The sequence below is a fragment of the Neolamprologus brichardi genome, chromosome 14 (genome assembly GCF_056152115.1).
Source record: "Neolamprologus brichardi isolate AB-2024 chromosome 14, ASM5615211v1, whole genome shotgun sequence".
NCBI classification, from domain to species: domain Eukaryota; kingdom Metazoa; phylum Chordata; class Actinopteri; order Cichliformes; family Cichlidae; genus Neolamprologus; species Neolamprologus brichardi.
The window spans coordinates 27,121,846-27,144,764 of record NC_142117.1 but is presented as its reverse complement, the minus strand read 5'-3'; the positions used below and the strand labels follow the sequence as shown (position 1 = coordinate 27,144,764).

At 41.4% G+C, this 22,919-nt stretch overlaps 1 protein-coding gene across 1 annotated transcript in view; it reads right to left on the bottom strand.

Annotated features, from left to right (window-relative positions):
- Positions 1–9,310: 9,310 nt before the first annotated feature.
- LOC102793877 (rho GTPase-activating protein 32-like) overlaps positions 9,311–22,919 on the bottom strand; it is a 28,258-nt gene continuing 14,649 nt past the window's right edge. The window contains exons 10-22 of the mRNA XM_087851051.1: positions 22,741–22,818; positions 20,726–20,807; positions 20,493–20,642; positions 18,318–18,420; positions 17,396–17,540; positions 16,914–16,996; positions 16,456–16,563; positions 16,179–16,324; positions 15,861–16,074; positions 13,862–14,010; positions 13,643–13,717; positions 12,840–13,517; positions 9,311–12,659 (exon numbers count right to left, since the gene is read on the bottom strand). Of these exons, the coding sequence (XP_087707177.1) occupies positions 10,393–12,659; positions 12,840–13,517; positions 13,643–13,717; positions 13,862–14,010; positions 15,861–16,074; positions 16,179–16,324; positions 16,456–16,563; positions 16,914–16,996; positions 17,396–17,540; positions 18,318–18,420; positions 20,493–20,642; positions 20,726–20,807; positions 22,741–22,818 (4,278 nt within the window). The 3' untranslated portion in view covers positions 9,311–10,392. The remainder of the gene's footprint in view (positions 12,660–12,839; positions 13,518–13,642; positions 13,718–13,861; positions 14,011–15,860; positions 16,075–16,178; positions 16,325–16,455; positions 16,564–16,913; positions 16,997–17,395; positions 17,541–18,317; positions 18,421–20,492; positions 20,643–20,725; positions 20,808–22,740; positions 22,819–22,919) is intronic.

The window sequence follows — 22,919 nt, the reverse complement described above, 5'->3', positions numbered from 1 at the left end:
GCTAGAGACCGTCCACGTACACCAAAGGCAGAGAAGAGAACTCCTAGTTGTTTCTGTGCACCTTCACACTCAAGATATAAAGGATCCTTGCTGTGTTTTCTCATCTGAGTAAGTTTCCCCTTCACCAAAGAAACAAAAATATGATGGAAAGAGACACTATGACCAACATCTAGATAAAACATCTCCTCAGCCTCATCTCCTAAACTGAAGTCAGGGGTCCAACATACAAAAGTGTGCATGAACATGCTTATTGGCCCAATTACTTATTGTCAATAGATTAGCCATGCGACCTTCCCATGGCCTGACAGCTGACAAAAAGCTGGCTAAAAAGCAGTGGGTTATAAGCTTGAGTGTCCTAAAAGTCCCTAAACAATTATCTCTAATAAACAGCTTGATTAAATCTTCAAACCATATGAGAGTTTATTCACTAAGTGTCCAAGTCCAACAATGTAAGTAATTGACTAATGCCAACCGTAGCTAACACAAGCTAACAGCCGCTAAAGAAACAGCCACACTTGCCAACAGAAAAGTTCAAGATATGTCAACTCACCTCAGTATTGCTGTCATTGGAAAGAAGTGAACTTCACTGACTCACTGCCTCCTGTCATAAAGATTTAGAGTAAATAGACTTGTTAGCTGAGGTAAACAGCAGACTGACTGCTGACACTCACTACAGATGAACAGCAGCAGAGTTGTTTGTCCTACAGCAGTCGCCATAGCTACAGTTGTGCACTTGAATTGGTAAGATTTTACACATTGTAACTTTATATTGATCTCTTAACTGTGTGTGTGTTGTTGGTTCCTTAGTGAGAATTTTTAATGGGATATTTGACTAATACTACAATAATACTACTCTGTGCTGTATGATCATTCCAGAAGTTTGTGCTCAAGTTTTAGTGAGTAAACCTATGGGATTTTAGCATTCTTTTTGTAGCACTAATTAGCCAACAAGTGTGTGTGTGTCTGTGTGATGCACTCTACTTTATGGATATGTAACCAACCTTGATATAGTTAGCCATGTCTAAAATAAAAACAATGTCACATGGCTCCAAAAAAAGCCAACATGTCAGTAGCCAAAAATCTAATAGTTATGTTTCAAAATGTAAATCCAAGACCAGTAGTTCATGTCATGGTGGTAATGTATATATTTATTACATAAATAGTAAAAAAAAAAGAGAAAAAAAAAAAGCACAGAGATAAAACACATAGAGCAACTCCATTCATCCATCCATCCATCAACCCATTCGCTTCCGCTTATCCTTTTCAGGGTCGCGGGGGTCACTGCAGCCTATCCCAGCTGTCATAGGGCAAGAGGCGGGGTACACCCTGGACAGGTCGCCAGTCTGTCGCAGGGCTAACACACAGAGACAGACAAACATTCACAACGGGCAATTTGGATTGATTAATCCCCACAAACTGCATGTCTTTGGATGGTGGGAGGAAGCTGAAGTACCCGGAGGGAACCCATGCAAACATTGGGAGAACATGCAAACTCCGCACAGAAAGACCCCGGCCTGATGGTGGAATTGAACTCAGGACCTTCTTGCTGTGCGGCAACAGTGCTGCCACCGTGCTGCCCGATAACCCCAACTCTAACATTGTATTTTATAGAAAGGCAAAATTGACATTTAAATAAAAAAGTGATTTTTTTTTTATGTGTGTCAGTTAGAAGGATTAATATTTTCTTTGCTCCATGATCGCGAAGACCAAATAGCTAAAATGTTTTATATATATATATATATATATATATATTCCCTAGAATTAGAGATAGAGTTAGTGTTGGGTCCTCACGAATGATGACGAGGGTTATGCCATCAGCTTATCCTAGGTCACGGTTTCCTTCCACATAAAGCTTTGCAAAAATTGCATAAAAAGTGCTTGCAGGAACAAAAACATAATATTCCAGAAACGGGCTTTGCCGATCCGATCAGCTGTTCGGAACACTTCCTACATGGAAATAGACGTCAGTGCGAACTATCGCATGTCCGCCATTACCTCCTCGAAACCGGAAGTGACGTCATTTTCGCAGAAAATGTAGTTTTTTACTTGTAGACCTTATAAGCCTTTACTGGTGTTTTTAAAAGTCATGTTTGACTTTATGCTTTTCTGAATAGTTTCTAGGATGTTTAGAATTCAAATTGCACTCCTTTAAATAGTTTATTTTTATGCATGTGCTGTTTTCTCTGCAAATTTGCATTATAGGATTGTTTTTCGTTTTTTCTGCAGTATATAAAAATTGGTGTATCTCAAAAATAAAACTATGAAGACACTCAAAATAAATTTCCTGTTGTTGTAAACAATTTTTTGCAACTTTTTTGTATTTAAAGTTTTGAGGGATAAACCTCTTAAATTTCTCTATGTAGAAATATATGTAAAAAAAGCAAAAATGATTTTCAAATTTTTTGTAGTTTATTGCAATTTATGTAGTTACTATGGACTTAATGCATACATATTATTAAAATTTGGGCTATAATGGTTGTATTGATGTATAGCTGTCAGGGGTTGCTGAGTGGATGAGAGAAGGAGGACCCAAACGCTGGACTCACAGGTAGGTAGGTGAAGGTTGGTGTTTATTGTCGATGGAGTGAACAAATAGAACAGAGGTAGGATATGGCTGGCTGGACGACTGAATGAATGAAGGACTGACTGGCTGGCTGGCTGGCTGGCTGACTGACTGAACACAGGCTGAAACAACAACATAACATCAATGACACGACAAAGAACTGGTGAAACCGAGGAACTTAAATACACAGGTTGAATGATGACAGTGATTGGAAACAGGTGAGTACAGAGCTGAACATAATCTGACTAATGACACGAGAGACAAGCTGACACGGGGAAAAAAAACAGGAAGTGAAAACATTGATGTGGCAAAACTGAAAACACTTGTTCACCGACCCAGGAACCCTGACAATAGCAACTTGAAATGCTCCCAAAAATGGCACTACAACATGTAAAAATATAAAGTAAGCTCTGGCGGACTTGGTTCTATGGTAGGTCTTAAAGGGTTAATAATTGTCATTTAACATGGCAAGTTTATAAACAAGCTGAGTTATGGTTGAAGATTTAGCCACTGCCTTAATTGTTTAGTACAGCAAACTCGCTAACTAAAATAATTCATTATCAGAAGTGAAAAGTAAAGAAACACAAAGGCGGACAGCTCTACATAAAGGGTTTGAAGTTTGAGGTGCTTAGTGATACTGCACAACTGGTGTCTGAGCTGCAAAACCTTCCTTTTAATCATCTTTAGGCTCACTGCAGCTAATCATCACAAAACAAACAACAACAAATCATTTAGATGTGCATCTAAAATTTTCATGGATCTGCAAACTAATTGTATTTTTTTCTCCAGCCCCATTTGTATAAAGAACCTCCCATTAAATGAGATATTTATTAAATAATCCAAAATATACAGTTTAAGGGTAGTTTACTCCCATTGAAATCAAAAGAATTCCACTAGAGACCAACTGTTTTTAGGTGGTTGGCTTAAAGAGTACTCCATGATGATTTAAGATAAGCTGCTGTCTTATTTTTGTGGTCTAACAAACTGTTATGTGGATTTTCCCCCCACTCCACCCAAAAGTCACATGCTTCTGTGGTATATTTTCTACTTTAGGGAGGTAAGATGTCAGCAACAGTAGTTATTCTGGCTTGGCAGCGCAGATTAAAAGTGAGTGGATAAAAAGGTTCACAGACAAATACAGAGAAATGTTTGGAATTCGTTTCCTTTGTTCAGCTGTGCAAAGGATTTAGCTTTCGGTTGGTGAAACATTGCTGAGAAGAGCTGTTTATATAGTTGGTCTGTGCGGTCATCGCTACACGTCTACGCTGAGAACTATGTTGACACAACAGTTGAGATCGTACACATACTGTGTGACAAACTACCACAAGACGAGGGAAGCCATCATCTAAGGCATAATGCTTGTGCTATCACTGGGTATTCATTTTAAGACATGAAAGCCTGAGCTTGAGATGTATCGGCAACCAGCGTTAGTGCACTCTTACCAAGTCATTGTGATGTGAACAAAGAAAATGGAGCTAGTGAAACAAGAAAAATGTGTACAGGAAAGAACAAAAGAGACAAGTTAATGGAAACAAGATGGAACACTTTTTTTTCTTCACTTAATTAGTGTTTTGAGGAATAGTAGCAGCACAACGAACAATGCGTTTTTTTTTTCGAGAGTTTTATTTTAAACCTTGAGTAATTATAGCAAACGTGAACACACTCCAGTTACATAGATAATTACCTGTAAACACATCATTAAGTCTTTTATATCTCCAGTCAGGGTAGTTTGCCACTTCCTGCACCACATATAATGACAGCATTTTGTTGTTTGGGGTAATTTTCTACATTTCCGAGTTAAGGCGTTCTATGTCTCAATTATTTACCTTTAATTAATTGCAAAAAATATTTTATATTAAGGCTTTGTGAACTGTGTGCCGACCTTTAATGTAGGAATTAGGTTTTGAAAACAAGGTCTCCACATATTGAATTTGATATCATGTAAGTTATGTGGGAAAAATAAACAGCAGAGGGAGGCATAATGTAGTTAGTTTACTTTTAACCATATTACATGTTACGTAAGAATTTTGCTGGTTGCTGGAACCTGACAAACAAAACCCTTTGCCTGCCCCGCCTCAAGCCTATTTGATTTGGTCCGCTTTAAGAAAGGGCATGTCAGAAAGATAAATTATACCCAAGCATGCTTTGTTTCTTAATGTAAAAAATTAAATTCAGCTTTTAAATGTATAAATTAAATGGTTGTGAAATAGCATGAGGTGGAGCCCGGAGCACTACGGGCTCCTGTTTCTGCTTTGCTAAATGACTGCATGGATGGAATAACTCTTGTGCAGAGCTATAGATTTTTTTCCACGAGGTCTTCATCATGCATGTCATGATATATATCTGACTTACAGTCACCGACCAACCATAACTTACCAGAAGTGAGGTATGTCCACCTGTGGCAGTGGAACAATAACAGTAACCAGACAACTGAGCGTGAGCATCCTTTGCTGGATTTTTATCTGATGGTTACACTGAATGCTCCTTGATCCAGATGGTGGCCTTTATTTTTTCTTCTTCGTCTCTGATGAACAAAACCTTTTCCTCAGTAGCGCAGAACCTGTTGACTTATTTGTCTTTTGTCCCCATTTCCTCATTAGTGACGCCTTATGAGTTTAAAATCTGTTAAATTCAAAATCATCGAACTGTAATCACCGGTACGCAGATATGCTCCATAATAACAGATATATCGCTTACAGATAAACGCCCCAAGTGGATTCACATGGCTAAAGCTTACTCAACTAGTGGTTACCTTTTGAACCAGCCCTACTGCCTTGGATAATTACGTTCTGTTTCTCAGGCTATTATTCATCAGTTAAAGGTCAAGAGCATTGTTTGCAACACAAACTGCGCCTTGCATTGTATGGGCCAGCACACAGTCTTCCAGTTGCTTAGTCGCTTTTGATATGCATGTGAATGTCAAATTAGAGAACTAAGCCCTAACAGGCAGCCATTACTGCAAGTGAGGAGCCTTTGTGTAAACCTGAGGTCTAATCACTTATTCAATCACTAAGCATTGTCCCTGTTCCCCTCCACCCTGCCACCACTACTCCCTCTAAAAAGCGTCTGATTTTCATTTTCTAAAACCATGGATACACTTGAATAAAATATATATTTCTGCCCAAAGCCAGGGCCTAATTGGTTATCTGAAGTACTAACAAGGTTCTCTTGGCTGCTTTAATTAAACGCGAATCCATTGTCATGTTAACTAGTTAATTAAGTGAGACGAAGATGATCTCTTAGAACTTTCTCTTATCAGAGGAGATACTCTGGGTTTTGCTAACAAGTATACAAAATGTTCAGTACACTGGTGATTATGGCAGCGTCTCCCAATCAGCGAGATGCTGAAAACACAACAGAAACCCAAAGTCGGATCTGCGCCGCTCATCTCCAAACTGTCGCCAAGAAGGACAAGGTGGCACCGAGCCAGAATGGCAGAACGCGGATCAGATGTTCCTCTGTTGCACGAACAAGGGAAAGCACCCGAAACTGATGTTTTAGCTTAGAGTAAGATCAGGTGCTGCTTCATGTGCTCACTAAAACATCTATTTTAAGGCCATCACACACACTGCTATCTATATACAGAGAGCAGGTTTTTAACCCTCTCGAGGCAGGCGTTGCCGATTTGCAACAGTTAAAAACTAACAACCTGATTACCCCACATACGTATTTTATGAGTTTTTCTTACTCAGAAGTACCACTGCAGGACTTGGTTGTGCATTAGCAATAAAAAGTTTAATATGAACCTGAGAGGGTTAAAAGACAATGCGTCTTTATACATATTCACAAAAAGGGAAAAAAAAACTTCTCCGTTATTTAGGCTGATTATATGTATTCATAAATAAGCTCCAGCTGGATGCATATCTTTCTAAAGGAGGGTCGTTGTTTTTTTGGTTTGTTTTGAACTGGATGCTCCTACTGCAGTGTTTTGCTATTTAAATATGCTCTGCACTTCACCGTCAAGATCCATCAAAGAAACAATGAGGAAGTGTACATTCATAAAGTTCCAATAATGTTTTGTAATGGAACATTACACTGTAATGAACAACCAAAAATGGTTCTTTATGGAGCCACTAAAGTGCTGTGAACCAGAGAAACGCAGCTCCTGCCATGTGCTATATTACTAATAGATCTGCTGACTGCAGTCACAGTCAGAACCATTAAGGATTTTAAATTGTTCGCTCAGAATGTAAAGAGTCTGTAATGCACAATTTTGTTCAACTCTGAAGAGGCGTCTTCCTAAGAGTAGTGGGTAACTATTATCCTGCAGATCACCTGCCCCTGGAGAGGTGAGAGTCCTTTCACCTTGCACCTGCTGGCGTTTGGCACCACACGCCTCACACATTCCATCTCTGCATCTGGACTCCACCAGATGTTCTTGAATAATTTCTCATACAGGTGAAAGTTCCTTCCTTTCGCAGCTGAACCTCAGCTTCTTCTGCCTCTTTCTTCCAATTCGGGTACAGCGAGACCTGCTCATGCAATTTCCCCTCTGATATATATATATATATATATATATATATATATATATGTATTTTGCACTTGAAAGCCTCCTGCAATGAGGGGCGGTGAAAAGTTTGAGGGAGGGACGCTAGAAAAGCCCATCCTTTTTTTCCCACTCATTTCATTTGTCCCCATGCTGAAAAATAAGACTTTAACCTAATCCTGAAGGGTAGCATGCCTCAGATGCATCACAATGTCCAAAAAGCAGATGGCAGTCTAGCAGGGCAACAATTCTTTCTCTCAAAAGCTGAATAATACATGCACATCTTGCTGTGATCCAGCGAATTCAATAGCCTATAGAAAAGGATTGCTCTCAACGTAAACCATTTTGCTAGAGGCCGTGTGCCTTCCTCAGGTCCAGTCTCCCATAAATAATTTGACTTCAACCTTCACATGCATAAAAATTGCAACTTGTTGGTTATGAAAGAGAACAGTGAGGATGCACTTTGAATGCCAATGTGGCGATGAATAAACAATGGCTCGCTGCTCCAGGAGCAATGCAGAGCTGCCAGGAGACATTGCCTAGAGTCCGCAGGCTCTCTTAATGGTTTTTGCCAAAGACCGAGCCTTTCAGTCAGCTGTGAATGGGAGGCTGTTTTGATCTGGTGGGGAACACTTTAATAATTTCTAACAATGCAACAATTCCCCAGACACTTTGGACAACCTTGGCTGATTCCCTCTGATTATTCTACTGCCCTCAACTCTCTTTAAACCATGGCTTAAATGGGCTTTCTGTGGCTACAAGCTTAAGGTATATAAGTACAGCATCACACTCGCTTTTAAAGCTCGTCTTCTACAGCTAATTTCGCTACTACAGCTAACTGGAAGAGCATATCTTTGTCAATAAATGAGCTCTTTACACATTTCTACATCACATCCAGGTATTTTTCTTTAATAACCACAGAAATTCAAAAGCAATACAAGCAATAAAATAGTCAGGATCCTCTGCAGTGTTTCTGAGCAGATATGAGATGTCTGAGAAGCAAATCAAAGTCTGTGATCTCCCCTGAATGCAGTAGGAGCTTATGTTGTTTCTGCAGTGCTGCAGTGCCACCTGGTGGTGAGCACACGCCACTGTTAAAACTGCTCCAAGCTCTGGGACTTTCTGCCTGAGGGTCAGAATAAGAAAGATGGAATAAATACATATTTATTTAAATAACTGCATTATTTATTCACAGCATTTTAGAAATCGATTTAAAACATCACATTTCTTGATTTTTTCACATCTCAGATCTTTTAAAAAAGTAGATAGTTAGTAGACTCTTTGACTAACGACGCTTCATAATGTATTTCCATAATGCCTGCTTAACTGGACAGAAAAGCTTTGAAATTCCCCAGTTTGCTTAAGAACACTATTGACACAAAATGTTGTTTTGACTATTAAACCTGGTGGGATGAAGTTGCATGTTTCATAGTCTATTAGCTCAAATCCTGGAATGCTTTTTTTTAGTGCTCCAGTAGTTTCTTTCTCCAAACCCCAGCCTGCTGATTCATAACGGAATCACACGTTATAAACTAAATTCCTGGGAAACTGACTTTACACATAAAATGTCAATTTGCAAGTCACTTATATGTCGTAAACCTTTTGTGACTCAGCAAAATCTTGTAAATGGCACCAAAATCAGACTTAGCTTTTAGTGAAAAATTAAAAGTATGAAAACAAGAAAAACAAAAATGTCAGGAAGTGTTTAGCTAGAAAGACGTGAGCTTACCAGACCTCTGTAGCCTCACCCTCCTAATGGATGCATTGTAGAGAAACACCTGTTACACTGGTGCACATCTACACACTTTGTTTTAGACTGGTTTTTTTTTTAGTGTTTGCCTGTCTCTTAGAAACAAAAACATAAGTGCCAAGTATGAACCGTAGGCCAATTTAGACCTCAAAAGCAATTTTTAAGGTTACAATTAGTGGTAATAATTTACAAAAAGGCATATCTCGTATCAAGCAGAATTGTTTTTCCAAGACTGTAGAGACCCCTAGAAATTAATTAGTTTAGATGAAAGCCATTAAAGTGTGTTCTTCGACAGCACTGCGGCCTATTGTTGCATTGTGGGTAATGTAGGTGCCATGTATCGATAAATCGCACGAAGAAAGTAATATCTCTGGTTACTAAGCATCCATTTTTAGAAGTTAACACTAATGAGTAAGGGTTGAAGGTAAAGTAAAGCAAAAAGATGCATATACAGTGTCTTAAGTCATGTCCTCTAAATATATCCATGAAATAAGAGTTTGACGCACTGTAATCATTGATAATATATCTTTATTTTTTTTCTTTACTTTCACTAAAATAAGTCAATTAACATGTCTTAACAGAATATCCTCGTCTACATTAAGAATTTAAAAGAGCATCTTTAAATGAATAAAACATGTAAAACACCACACTGTTAAAAGTTCCCCATGAAGAGCGAAGAAACTTTCATTACGCGACCAAAGCACGATGCCGCACAAAATACACTTTCACCGAACCGCATGAGCTGACTCGCATGTACATCTCAAGCATATTTTGCCGCGGTGCGTTCGACCTTAACGAAAGAAAAAGAGAATACGAAATCAAAAATCATAGCACTCATTGTCATTTTGCAATACACAATGCGTGATAAAGAAAAAGAAGCGCAAAGTTAGAAAGCATGAGGTTATCTTCCGTTTCACCGACCCTCCCAAAAAGTGCTAATTTGGAATTCAAACAAAGATTCTGAGCAAGCCGTTTCTTACAGGAAAAAATAGATACGCTGTATATCAAGAGGCTTCATGTATACCACGTTAAGACAATGTGTTTCGTACACAGTTATCCTTAAAAGTGCTTGTTGAAGTCTGAGCAGACCAGAATAAAAAACAAATGTACAGTACATTGGCCACATGTTAGATGTGTGTTATTTATAGAAATATACGTTTAAAATGACTGTTATTTTATACACATTCTAAACTTTAAAATCATATTCATAAAACCAGTTAATTTACCTTGTCATCCCTTGTTGTGTTGCTTAGACATTAAATAAAATCTCTTCTTTTTTAAACACATTTTCTTCTCGTCATGCGTCTTAGTGTTTACACTCTTTTCATTCAATACAACGCCTGCATACGATTCATTTGTTGCCTTCTAGCTTCCCTGGAAGCCACTGGAAAAATATGAAACTACCACTAACGCTGGCAGTACGATCCCCAGCAGCAGCCTCACTTCACACTTTTTGTAGCAGCTCCTGAAGGTTAAAATAAACACACTTTCAAAGCAACAGTCTGTTGGTCTGGCTGAGGATAAAGTGCTGTTCTCCTTTGGCCCCAATGTGGAATCAGATAAAAAAAACAAAAAACAAAACAGTGGTCAGAATCACTCGTAGACCCCGGCTTCTGATCTCAGAGCAGCGTGATAAAAAGCCTCATGACCCAGAGCCTGGGACAACAGTCTGTGCCCGCGGGGCGACATGCAGCCCTGGCCAGGCAGATATCCTGCCACGGCTTTAACGGATCTTGTGGGTTTAGGCCTGGGTGCTGCGTAATACCCCTCCATGTGGTCATATTGTGTGGGCCTGACTTTAGTGCTCTGAGTCCTTCTGTTGGAAAAGGATCCCAGATGTTCGGGATCCATTTGGGATTTGGCGTGGTAGTGGTAGTAGTGACGGTTTTCTCTGGTGCTCTGCGACCTCCCGGGTCTCCTGAGGATGCTGGGTTTCACCATACCAGAGTAGCTGTTGACAGCGTTGGTCGTCATTAATCGATCCTGGTCATGACCTCGCGTATGGCTTCTGTCGTTGTGCTCGACGGTCTTAAAGTTAGGACAGCCTCTTTCCGGGAGCGAGGGGACTTTGCGAAGCGATGGCTGCTGAGAGGAACGCTCTTTGATGTGAATCCGCCTGGAAGGCCCCGAGTCCGCGCTTGAGCGGTGAACGCGCTGCCGCCTGGTGACCTCGGGGTCTACCGCTTGGGACCTCTGGGAAGTCGGGGATGTAAGGATAACATTTTGTCTTTCCATCTTGTCAGCGGAAAGGAGGCAGGCATTTCCAGGGTCTGACTTGCTTCTCGTGTGTGCGATGTCTCTACTTCTTGTGTCAGCAAGCGAGATGGGACTCTCACAAGGAGACGCAGCTGGATATGTGTTTTTGTGTCTGGATTTACTCTCCTGCACGACTGGTTGATATAAGACTCTTTCGAAAACTTCTGCGTCTCTCGCCTCATAAACAACAGTGTCCCTGCTTTCTATGAAAAGCTCTCTGTTCACAGGGGGGACGCGCTGAGGAGAGTAGTTGTAGTAATCTGATTGTCCGCTTTCTCTTGTGGAACGCACGGTGTAAGACTTACTGTGTCGGATGCCGCTTTGCCGGCAGGGCTCTGCGTAATAGCGAGAGCCATCTGCAGGGTTCACATTTGAATAGGGGCTGTAGTGGTAGTCAGCGTGTGTGTTCTCAAACTGCGGCCGCACAGGGTGAAGACCGGTCTGAATCAGCCTCTGATAAGGTGCTTCCTGGCCTGCTGTCTGCTCGACATAAAACATGGTGTCAGGGGGCAGGACTTCTGTCTCTGCCAACTCGTAGTGACTAATCTGAGGGGCATGGAAGGAGCGAGCCCTGCGGATGGCCGGGTGGCCGACTACTCTATCATCTGACCTCTGCCACTGGCCTTGTTGCCTGTGGCAGCCACTGATAAGGTGCTCATCTCTATGGTATCGTCTGTACTGAGGTGACAAAGGGTGCCTTAAACCTAAACTGCTGTAGCGGCCTTCGGAGGACTGCCTGTACAAGCCTTTTGGCCCAGAAAGGTGAAGCGGCAGAGCATCAGGCCGAGGGCAGTGAGGTGCAGGCATTCGTGCTGCCTGAACTGGTCGGTGATGATGATGATGATGATGATAATGTTGATTACCGTAGACATCCTCAAGCATGCCGAGCGGCGTCTCCTCTTCTGGGCTGTAATGATGCGTTAAGGAGGGCTGTAATGGACGCGGAAACACCTCCTCGACGGATGCGGGCATGGAGGTCTCTGCCAGAACGGAGCGGAAATTAAAAACGTTTATCGAGTCCGGGTTGACGTATCCAGGAGATGGCGATGGGCTCTGAGGCGAGTAGACGGGCTGAGTGGGTGTTGAAACTCCAACACTCTGATAGGTGTGCTCTGTTTGCGTGACATCGCTAAGCTCTTTTTTCTCTCTGCAGTCCCTCCTCTCAGCGCTGCCTTCATCCAAGCTCCCTGACCCGAGCGGACTGACATTGGGAGTGAAATTGCACATGCTTTCCTGTCCGTCGGTGACCTGCAGCGACTCTGAGCAGAGGTGCGGAGGCAGGAAATGAAGAGGATGAGAGTAGCAGTGGGTCTCCGCAGGGCTGTGCACCGATGTTTGCCACTGGGAAGCAGGGGAGACGTTAGAGCCGCTGTACTCCTGGGGATACGCTTTGAGATCAAGGACTGAGGGCCGTGGTGGTCTGTCCTGGACGTGAGATGCTTCCGGTCTGTGAAGCGGATGCACAGGGACATTGCTTCTTCTTTGGGAGCCGCTGCTGGCCTTTTGGGCAGTTTCAGCCAGAGCCAGAGCCAACTTGCGTGCGGCACTCGTCAAGGGAGGGTGAGGAGGGAGAACAGAGACTGAACTCATAAGTCTATCTGTTCCTGGGGAGGGATAAGACAAACAACGCTACAGTATGACAGGACAAACAAAGCTATGGTAAGACGTGATGGGACAAGACACAAAAGCTTTCATAAGAAACTAAGAAAGGCATTCTTATTTAAATAACCACTAACTTTACAGTATAAATCAAGTATGCAATGTGAAAGAGCAATGGCACTAACCTGGATCGGACATGTTCTGTGCAGACGGAGTGAGGTCTGTCACAGCTGATGCCTGGCTCGCTGTGCTGAGTGGGCTGCAGTGTTGATAGGACGCTTTGGGCCCTTTTCCATCTGCCAGTGGAGCGTCACTGTTATCCGCTGGGGCAGAAGAAACCCTCTGAGGTGGCAGAGACATGGATGCAGACTGAACATCTGCTTGCGTCTTAAATGATTTCTTCCTGAGTTTAGGGGAGAGCTGCTTGTAGCTAACCTTCCTCACACCTTTACTGAGCACTGGACTAATGTCTGGAGACTGTAGGCAGGCCAGGTTGTTGTTGTTAGGAGAAGAGATGAGCTCTGATTCACTAGAACAACCAACATTCTTCCTCCACTTGTTTGCATCTTTACCGTGTTGTGGTCCAGGGGTTGCTGGAGGTGGGCTGCACTGAAAAGACATGGGGTCAAAGTCTAACGTAGAGATGCCTGCAGCCGGTGGAGAAAGGTCGAGGTCATCCTCCTGGTGTGGAGGTGAAATGCCTGCTGCAGTACTGACACGATCTGCACCAGCGTGACTCTCGTGTGGCGGTTTTGTTTTGCGGTCGCGTTTACTGCCGCCGTTGTGGAGGTCGTCTTTACTGTCGGGAGACATGGCCTCGCTAGTTGAACGAGGTCTGAGAGGACGGTAACTTGGAGGCTCCCCTGGGATGGAATAAAATCATACTCATATTATACTGATTATTTAGTAGTACGTTGTACGAAAATATTATAAACCACTGGCAGCATGTTTGAAGTGTGGAAAATAGACAATATTAACCATTAATTACCTTGTAAATTTTGCAAAGAGGTGAGAGATTCTTCACTTTTGGTAGAGCGCAAAGTGCCACTATCTCCTCTTCCCCCTGCAAACATTTGATCAAATTAATATTCCTAATAAATGAATCAGCATCTCTAATAAATACATCAATCAGAAAGCAATAAATTAAAATGCAAAAAAGAAGCAATGAAGATTTGGGGTACAGAAGCTGCATGTTTTCTGGGCTGACCTGGCAGTGCAATGCTCTTTATCTCGTTAGGCTCACTGGGGTGTCGCTTCAGTTTACGTTTGGACACAGAATGGGATTTTCCCAGGTGGAAAAAAGAGAGCCAGTTCCCCACTGGAGACTTCTTAGCCTTAGCAGGAGGCCGCTTGCTGCTGCAACACAGAAACGCATCATTTTCAATACCGGCGCTTGTTTCTAAAAGTACAAGAAGAAGAAAATAACTTCTAACTGAGACCAAAAACAAGACATAAGTAGTTACTATTTTTTCATTATATGATGCGATTAATTATCTAGTCTACAACCAGAGTGTTAGCGATGACTCACGATCAATCACAAATCGCATGATATTGTGAAGTATGACAAGAGAGTGAAAAGTTTTCTTGTCATTGGCTGTATTACACAAACTTATTAGAATTCAAACCCATTCAAAACTCAAAGAGGATCCTGCCACAGCCATAAACGGCATGATCGTCATGTCATAGAGTGGACCGGATTAGCACAATGATGATAGGAAACCCCTGGTAAACCAGTAATACGAGCACTGACTCAGCGATTATGACCAATAGGAGCATGTTCATCATCATCTAACAGGATACACGTGGCAAAGTGAAAGTTCGAACTCTCCTGTCATTTGTTTTTTCAGCTTTTTTCATGTTGTTCAAGCATGTTTATTATCATGGAGGATCTCATGTTAATGACTTGAATGACTAAATTGTTTGAACTGATTCTTCAGCACGTCAGGAGCAAGAATTTGTAAGTGGTGTGCATGAAGGTCACACTGTGAAAATGGGAAAACCTTGTAAGTGACCTTATCCACACATTTCTTTTTTTTTATGTGTTACAATTTGTATTCAGCCAAATTGTTGTAAAACTTGAGTGAAGACCCATTACGTGATCATCGTTAAGTGCAATTAAACTGTGACCAATACTGTAAACGGACTGACAGATGACGGATGCCTCATCATGGCTCATCAGTCATCTGATTGGACTAAAAAAAAAAAAAAGAAAAAAATGCAAAATTCCCAAAAGTGAACTTGACATTTTCAGATACTTGTTTTGGCCGATTATTCATCTCATGGCATCTAATTAAAGAATAATTTAGTTATAAAGTTTGCAGCTTTGCTTTGTAAATGACTTTTAATTAAGTGCCAAATATGCTGCTCATCCAGAATTGAATTCAAAATCCTGCTCCTCACATACAAGGTCTTAAATAATCAGGCCCCATCTTATCTTAATGACCTTGTAGTACCATATCACCCTATTAGAGCACTTCGCTCCCGCTCTGCAGGCCTACTTGTTGTTCCTAGAGTATTTAAAAGTAGAATGGGAGGGAGAGCCTTCAGTTTTCAGGCCCCTCTTCTGTGGAACCAGCTTCCAGTTTGGATTCGGGAGACAGACACTATCTCTACTTTTAAGATTAGGCTTAAAACTTTCCTTTTTGCTAAAGCATATAGTTAGGGCTGGACCAGGTGACCCTGAATCCTCCCTTAGTTATGCTGCAATAGATGTAGGCTGCCGGGGGATTCCCATGATGCATTGAGTTTTTCCTTTCCAGTCACCTTTCTCACTCACTATGTATTAATAGACCTCTCTGCATTGAATCATATCTGTTATTAACCTCTGTCTCTCTTCCACAGCATGTCTTTTATCCTGTCTTCCTTCTCTCACCCCAACCGGTCGCAGCAGATGGCTGCCCCTCCCTGAGCCTGGTTCTGCCGGAGGTTTCTTCCTGTTAAAAGGGAGTTTTTCCTTCCCACTGTCGCCAAAGTGCTTGCTCATAGGGGGTCATATGATTGTTGGGTTTTTCTCTGTATCTATGAAGCGCCTTGAGGCGACTTTTGTTGTGATTTGGCGCTATATAAATAAAATTGAATTGAATTGAATTGAATCCATTAATTGTTATCAATAAACAGATCAGATCGGGTGTGACAGCGCGTGAGTCGCAGTTCGAGAAGCAGAAAGATTCCTTCACATATATCACAGAAGGCGGCCATATACCAACCTCTCTATCGGAAGCTCGATGACTGTGTGGAACTTGCCGAGGAGAGCTCCTGGTCCCTCTCCGACCTCGATGTAGTCACTGTGGGTGAGGCAGGGGGTGGTGGCCGGGGAGCCCAGATGTACCTGTGTGCGAGCCTGAGCTTCCTCTATAGACAGTAACTTAGTGGATGGGGAGCAGACCATCAGGGACTTTGGTCTGGATAAGGTGTTGTTACCTAAAGTTGAAATGTTCAGTGTGTTAGAGATGCATACAGGGTATATATGTATACAAGAACTTTTATAATCCTTGACTGGGAAACAGTTTTAAAAAAACACTTACCAGTACTTTCCCTTATGATCGAATTAAGTTTGGGGCTGAAGAGAGCCTCAGTATTATTGAGGATGAATTCCACCACCACCGACTGGATACGTACCTCCATGAACGCGGCCGTGCCGCTAAAGCAGGCCGACTCGATCTGTCTGGACCTGAAACACAGCAAAGCACAGCGCAACCCATTTCACAGCAGCTCTGTACCACTGAGACATGCCCCAGTTCACCGTCACAGAAAGGCTAGAATGAAACAGCAAAGCTAATGCTGCGACGCTATGATAGTCACCTGAGGAGGTTAGGTGCCCAGACGATAGCTAAGTTTTTTGTGTGCATGTTAGTGATGGAGCTGAAGGTGGCGAGTTGGGAGAGGTGCCTCATGAGGAACTCCAGTGTCCTGCAAAAAAAAAAGTAAATTTTTCTTTTTAGACTTTAAAATTGACAACTTTAGCTTATTGTATCTGCTCAAACCCAACACAGTTATCCTTCCTATTACCAATACAAAGATTTGAAACTGGCAGGATCAGTTTTTCACATCTCAAGCTAAATAAAATAACTTTAAATTGCTGTATTTGGTGAATATGAGAGACATTTTTGTAACTGAGATATAGGCTTGTGTAGGAAAACGGGATCTCACGGCTCCCACAAACCAAGTCAGACTCTCAGCAGGGTCCGACATGCTGTTTACAAAATCCCATTTCTACTTCAGACCACCAGGGTGCAGCAGCAGCGAGCTTGAAAGCTGACCTGTAATGTGGAGGAGGCAGCTGCTGGATGACATTGTGGATTTTGACCAGCCTCTCCTCATCTGTGGGTGCAGACACAGCCTCCTGTAAAAAGACAGAGGATAAAGCGCGCATGACTTCGAGACCGTTAATCACAGCCGAGGGAGTTTCCTCAACATCCCCGCTCTCGTTTTCCCCCTTTTTTGTTAAATATTCAAAGCAGCCACTGTTTTGTCTCGCTTAATCTGCTATTCGGGTTTTAACATGCACAACCCCCGCTGTTCCTAGAAAGCTCAGCGTGATGCACTGACCCCATTTTGAGCAGCACTTCAAAATGAGCAGAAATTTTGAAATGATTTCTTCTGTTCTTTTGTCACCACTGAATAACTAGAAATATGTTCCTCGCAGCTTTTTTTTGCCCTACTTGTAATACTTGACACTGTTGCAATACCAGCTTCCTTTCTGATATCTATTCCCAGTGTAAACCCGTGCTGTGGTCCTTACTGAGAATCTGTCGTAGAGCTGGTAGGTGAGAAGAGGGTTGGGCAGCTCCCTGAAGTACAGTTTGCAGAGAGAGCCCACTGAGTGGATATCCTGTGTGTAGACGTCTCTGCTCAGGTCTGGGATCTGTTCAGAGTCAAACTCATGCCTACATGGAGACCAAAATAAAGAGAAAAACAGAACAGTGTGGGAGTCATCCTACTGCCCATCTGTCAATATATGAGAAAAACAAACAACAAAAACAGGACTATAAGCTCCTTTTGAGGCAGAAATCATTAATTTACCACATGATAATGTATGCCTTTTATTACTATTTCAGTGTCTTTGTTTAAAAAAAAACTTTATTCTTGCATCTAATGCAGGAAATCTATTAATAAGCTTGCTGATTATTATCAGAAAATCGTCGACTGCGTTTTTATCTCCTGTGTTTTCATAAATGTTGAAAGACTATTTCGTGTGGTGACAGTCAGTTATTTTAAGTGAGAAAAGACGTTTTGATTGGCTGTCAAACACCATCAGGTTCTGTGCCTAATTTATGTACTGATGGGGGATTGTTTCACAAATTCCTCCTGGCAAGCATAAAATAGATGAGAAGACCATTACAGCCGTTCGGAGCTGCGCAGCTTGAAACAAATTGTGTTTGATGGATTCCAAAAGAAGCAGCTCAAAAAGAAAACAATATTTAATGAATCTCAGTATAATTCCAATTACTTATCATAATTCATTCACCAAAAAAGCTTTTGAAAGAAAAAAGAAAATAAGCAAAAAGAAAAAAAAAGACACTGAAACCCCAGAGGGAACTCAGACTAGAGGGGATATTTTAGAAGCTAGAAGCCAGTTTTGGAATTTGGTCCTTCCTGAGAATCCTCAGGAATTGTTTAGTGTTATATTTTGATTTTGCAGCATGTGCGAAACAGGCACAAACCTCAGTTTCTGAATGTTGGAAGAGATCCCTGAGAGCCTGTAGATTCCATCCACGACTCCATGTTTCTCTATGAAGTCTGCACAACTCTTAACAACCTGGGGCACTGCAATAGAGAAAAGATGGTCAGTGACATGCTTCATTCCTTAAGTTGTCTATGCATTACCACATAAGAACAAAACCCCCCAAAAGTCATTGTTCCTCTGATTAACAAATGGACTCTCCTCTCAAGCAGCCTGCAGTAGATCTTACAGAGGAGGCTGAAGAGTGTGATCCCCATGAAGCTGGAACACATTCTCCGGTCCACCTTCTTAAAAAGAGAAACCACTACCACAGTCTGCCAATCCAGAGACATTGTCCTCAAGTTCAGTGCTTTGCTGCAAAAGCATGCCCACTAACACAGCTCTGAAACATCCGGTTACTTAAGAAATTCGAGAAGAATCTCATCCACCCCAGGAACCTGGCCATCAGTGATGGGCAACTCTTCCCCCTGGTCCCCAGTCTCTGATTCTTCTATGGAAGCCGTGCTACTGGGATCTAACTATTCCAGTGCACTACACTTACTGTAGACAATGTGAGTAGAGCCCTGCTCTCCCCTCCTGGAAAACGTGATGGTTTGCCACAATTCCCCCAAAGTCTACCAAAAGTTTTACACCATAGTCTCAATAAACTCCTCCCACATCAAAGTTTTTGCTTCAGCTACTGCACAGCTGCGCTCCATACAGCCTGCTGGTAAAAATGAGCTTCCCCCAAAGGGAAGCTCTCTCTTTGAGATCGGATGAAAAGCTCAGTCTTTGAAAGAGGCTCAGAGTAAAGCTACTGCTCCTCCACATCAAAAGCTAGTTGAGGTGGTCTCCTGGACGCCTCCTTGGTGAGATCCTGACTTGTTTTACTGGGAGAGGGTCCATTGGATGAGTTAGGGAGGGGAGGCCTGAACATATTTGCTTAGACAGCTGGCCCTGTGACCAATGACTCAGATAAGTGACAGAAAATGGCGGTTGTAACAATAAAACATCAGTTTTGTCTTGATTCAGTGTACTGTGCATCTCTACATGTTATTACAAGCCAAGACTTTTACTAACCACTGCAGTCTGTTTACTGGGTTGGCCATCACTGACCACTGGCAGGTAACAGTGGTAAACGTCCAGCTTATCTCTGCATCATTCTCTGTTTCAACTCCAATAGTCACATTTAAATAGCTGCTTTTTAGTGTGTTTTTGTGATAATCTGCTATTTTCGCACCTTAGACATGGATCACTTTGCAGTAAAGACTCAAACACGCTTATAGCTAGTGTCAAATTCAAAGTCATCGTTAAAAATATGCTTTCTTCAGGTGTTTTATAAGTTGAAGGTTTTCTATATCACGTTGCTTATGTTACATTTTACACGCATTTTTGATACCTCGATCGGTTCTTTCAAAAGCGATTTTTGAATGGGACGCCCTGACAAAAATCAATCATACCACGAAGTACTGCATGTGCAGCCAAAGCCCGAAAACCTGGATCGTATTTCTCCGTACCACAGCGTGGCTTGTTGTGCTATGCAACAATGAAAAACATTTCACTGAGTCAATGTGTTGCAGTGGATAACAGGCTCATTCATCACTGTAAATACAAGGTACTGTGGTTTATCTTGAGCGAATCCAAAACACACAGTCCTGAGGCTGTTAAGACTCTTGAGTGAAGTGTTTACGCAGCATTTAAACAAACATCGCCCACCTTCAACAGGTAAAAACACTGTAATTCAACTGGATTTTTTCCTATTTCAGCTGTTTTCTATGAATCATTACTCACTGGCTGAAGTGTTCCCACGAGGAAAGGTTACAAGTAGGCATCGCTTCATTGTAAGGAGTCACAACACAGGTGAAATTACATTGTCCAGTGTGAAGAACAGATTTTACTACAATATTTAGCAAGAAATGTATGAAATCACAATAATACACAAGATGAAAGGTGAAAGTCACATGAGTATTGTCTACCTATTGACCCAAAGGCCTAAAAACCCAAAATACACAAAGCAGTTTTGGCAAATCTACAAAAATCTACAAAGAGCCAAGGATTCACGAAGTAATCCCTGCTTTGGGATTAGTTCTTACCTTCCAGCAGTTTACACTGAAATGTGAACAGCCAGCAGGTAAAAATGATTCACTGTAAAATGAGAAATAAAAATCCATTTTACCCTCATGTCCTGAGTTGTGGAGATGTTCCCCCAGGTCACAGCCAAACACGCGCTCTCGGAGGATGCCGCGCTGCCTGAGCTTCTGCGGCGGCGGTCGAGACTTCATAAAAGACCTCAGGAACGTTACCAGCTTTCCATGCTTCTTACACACTGATTAAGATGAAACACAAGTCTTAAATAAATCATCACGCACCGACACACACGCACACACACAAACACACACTGAAAAGTACCTGGTTTTGGCACTGAGCTTTGAACACTGGGGGGAATCTTGTCATTTATCAGCTCAACACAGTCACAGGGGAAGAAACCAACCTGGAAGAAGAGAGAAGAGAGACTGAGAGGACTAAAGGGGAGAGACAGAAACTGTGATACGCTTGAATGTTAAAAGGACCAGAGGGGGTGTTTTATGCTGGAGCAGACTGTTATACGGCGAGGGTGCAGAAATAGGTCAGGAAGCATGAGACGCTGCCTCAGACGCTAAATCGTCAGCTATCAGCTGCGATAGTGTGGCTGGCATTGTTTGTGACAAACAGACACAAAACCTGTGAGTCTGTCTCGTTGCGTCTAGATCCTCATTGCAAAACGTGCTCCTGCTGGCAGCAACTACTTCTGCTCTAGCAGGGACAACAACACATTTGATTACTTTGCTAAGGTCTGTCAAAAGATTTGGACAACATCCTGGAGTTGCAGGCCAAAGCTATTATTAAACATATCCACAGACTTTGTATGAACATTGTAAATGGTTCATTTATTTCAAAGCATCAAATTTTTAAAAACATTTTCTGCTCTCCCATCTCCAATTTGCATAAAAATGTTGTGCATCCAAAGTCTGAGGATATAACGATTGCTGTGAAATTTAGGCTTCATATGCGAATTACTTTGTATACATTGTATTTCTGGTTTGTTGAGCCACTCCCAGCGTGTTTTTCTTTCACACTTTGAAATCTGAAACTATATTTGAATATGAATATCTCATAAAGTATCCACAATAAAATGCCTGAAATGTTTTTATACATCAAATACAGCAAAATAATTAACAGTTATAAGAAAGGGATTAATAATTAACTTTCCCGTCATAAGTGTCGCAAGGCCAAATTGCCGTTTCCACATGCTGAGATCGGTATCTCCAATACAAGACCTTAACCTTAACTTAACTAAAGTACAGACTAAGTAAAGATATAAAGCAATGTCCGAGCATGGCACAGTTTAAAAAGCGGTTTAAGGAGATGGTTTTTACAGGGTACAGGGAAGAGGTAGAGATTTGATAGGGTGTTCTTGTCTAATATTTTCATGTGTGTGCGGGTGCACGGGTATGTTGGTATGGGTATATATATATTTGTAGGTTGTGTATCCTTTGAGGTGTTAATGGGGTTATTGAAAATGTGTATATGTGCGTATGTGTAAATACGTATGTATGGATAGATAGAAACATATATGTATATATATTAAAAAAAATAAAAATAAAAAAAATAAAATAAAATAAATTAATTAAAAAAAAAAAAAAAGAATAATAATTTAAAAAAATATATATATACACATGACATATAATGTGATTGCAAGGAGGTATTTCGGTAGTCTATAAATGACTAGATAGTGGAAAAGGGGTGGGATTAAATAAGCTCATGCTTCTTCCTGCTCCTTTTTGAACATAAAAGATATTTGTAGTTGTGGTTGCTCGTTTTCTTTTTGTTTTGCTTTGTTTATTTGTCTCTTTTATTTCTATGTTGTTGTACTTTTTTAACATGTTCAAAATAAAGATTCAATCAATCAATCAATCAAAACTCCCCATCCCAACAGTAAGTCTAAAGCCACAACTGCTGCAGGCAAGCAAGGACACACGCTAACTGCCAGAATATATATGAAAATGCTACATTGTTGCATTTTTAATGTCTCTCTGACTGTATTTTAAACTTAATCTGGATTATCGGACTGCTCCGGGGCAGTGGGACTCGAAAATTAAAATACACAAAATATATTTTAAAAACATTATTTGCTTAGTTATAACTAGAGTACCATTTAGAAACTATTCAGACCCTTTTGGATCAGACACAAAATGTTTTTGAAACCAGAAATAGTTGAGCAGAAGACCCATGATGATAGAATGACTCAAAAACATTAAAAGGTAAAACAGAACAAGGATGCAAAGTGCGACACCTCTGGTTCTCTTTAATTAAATTCAAGGTATTACCTGTTTTTACCTGTATTATTATACAGTAGAAAGAGGACATTTGTGCATTTATTATACCTGAAATCCATGTTTCCCTCGCCACCAGCCTGTGTCTTCTTTAGGCGGCATGTCGATGACTGAAACAATGTCCCCCACCTGGATCACAAAGCGTGTGATGATGAGTCTGATCACAGGTGAGTCCATTAAAAAGGAATCATGATGGAATCGGAAATCTGCATATGCTAAACACTCGGTCA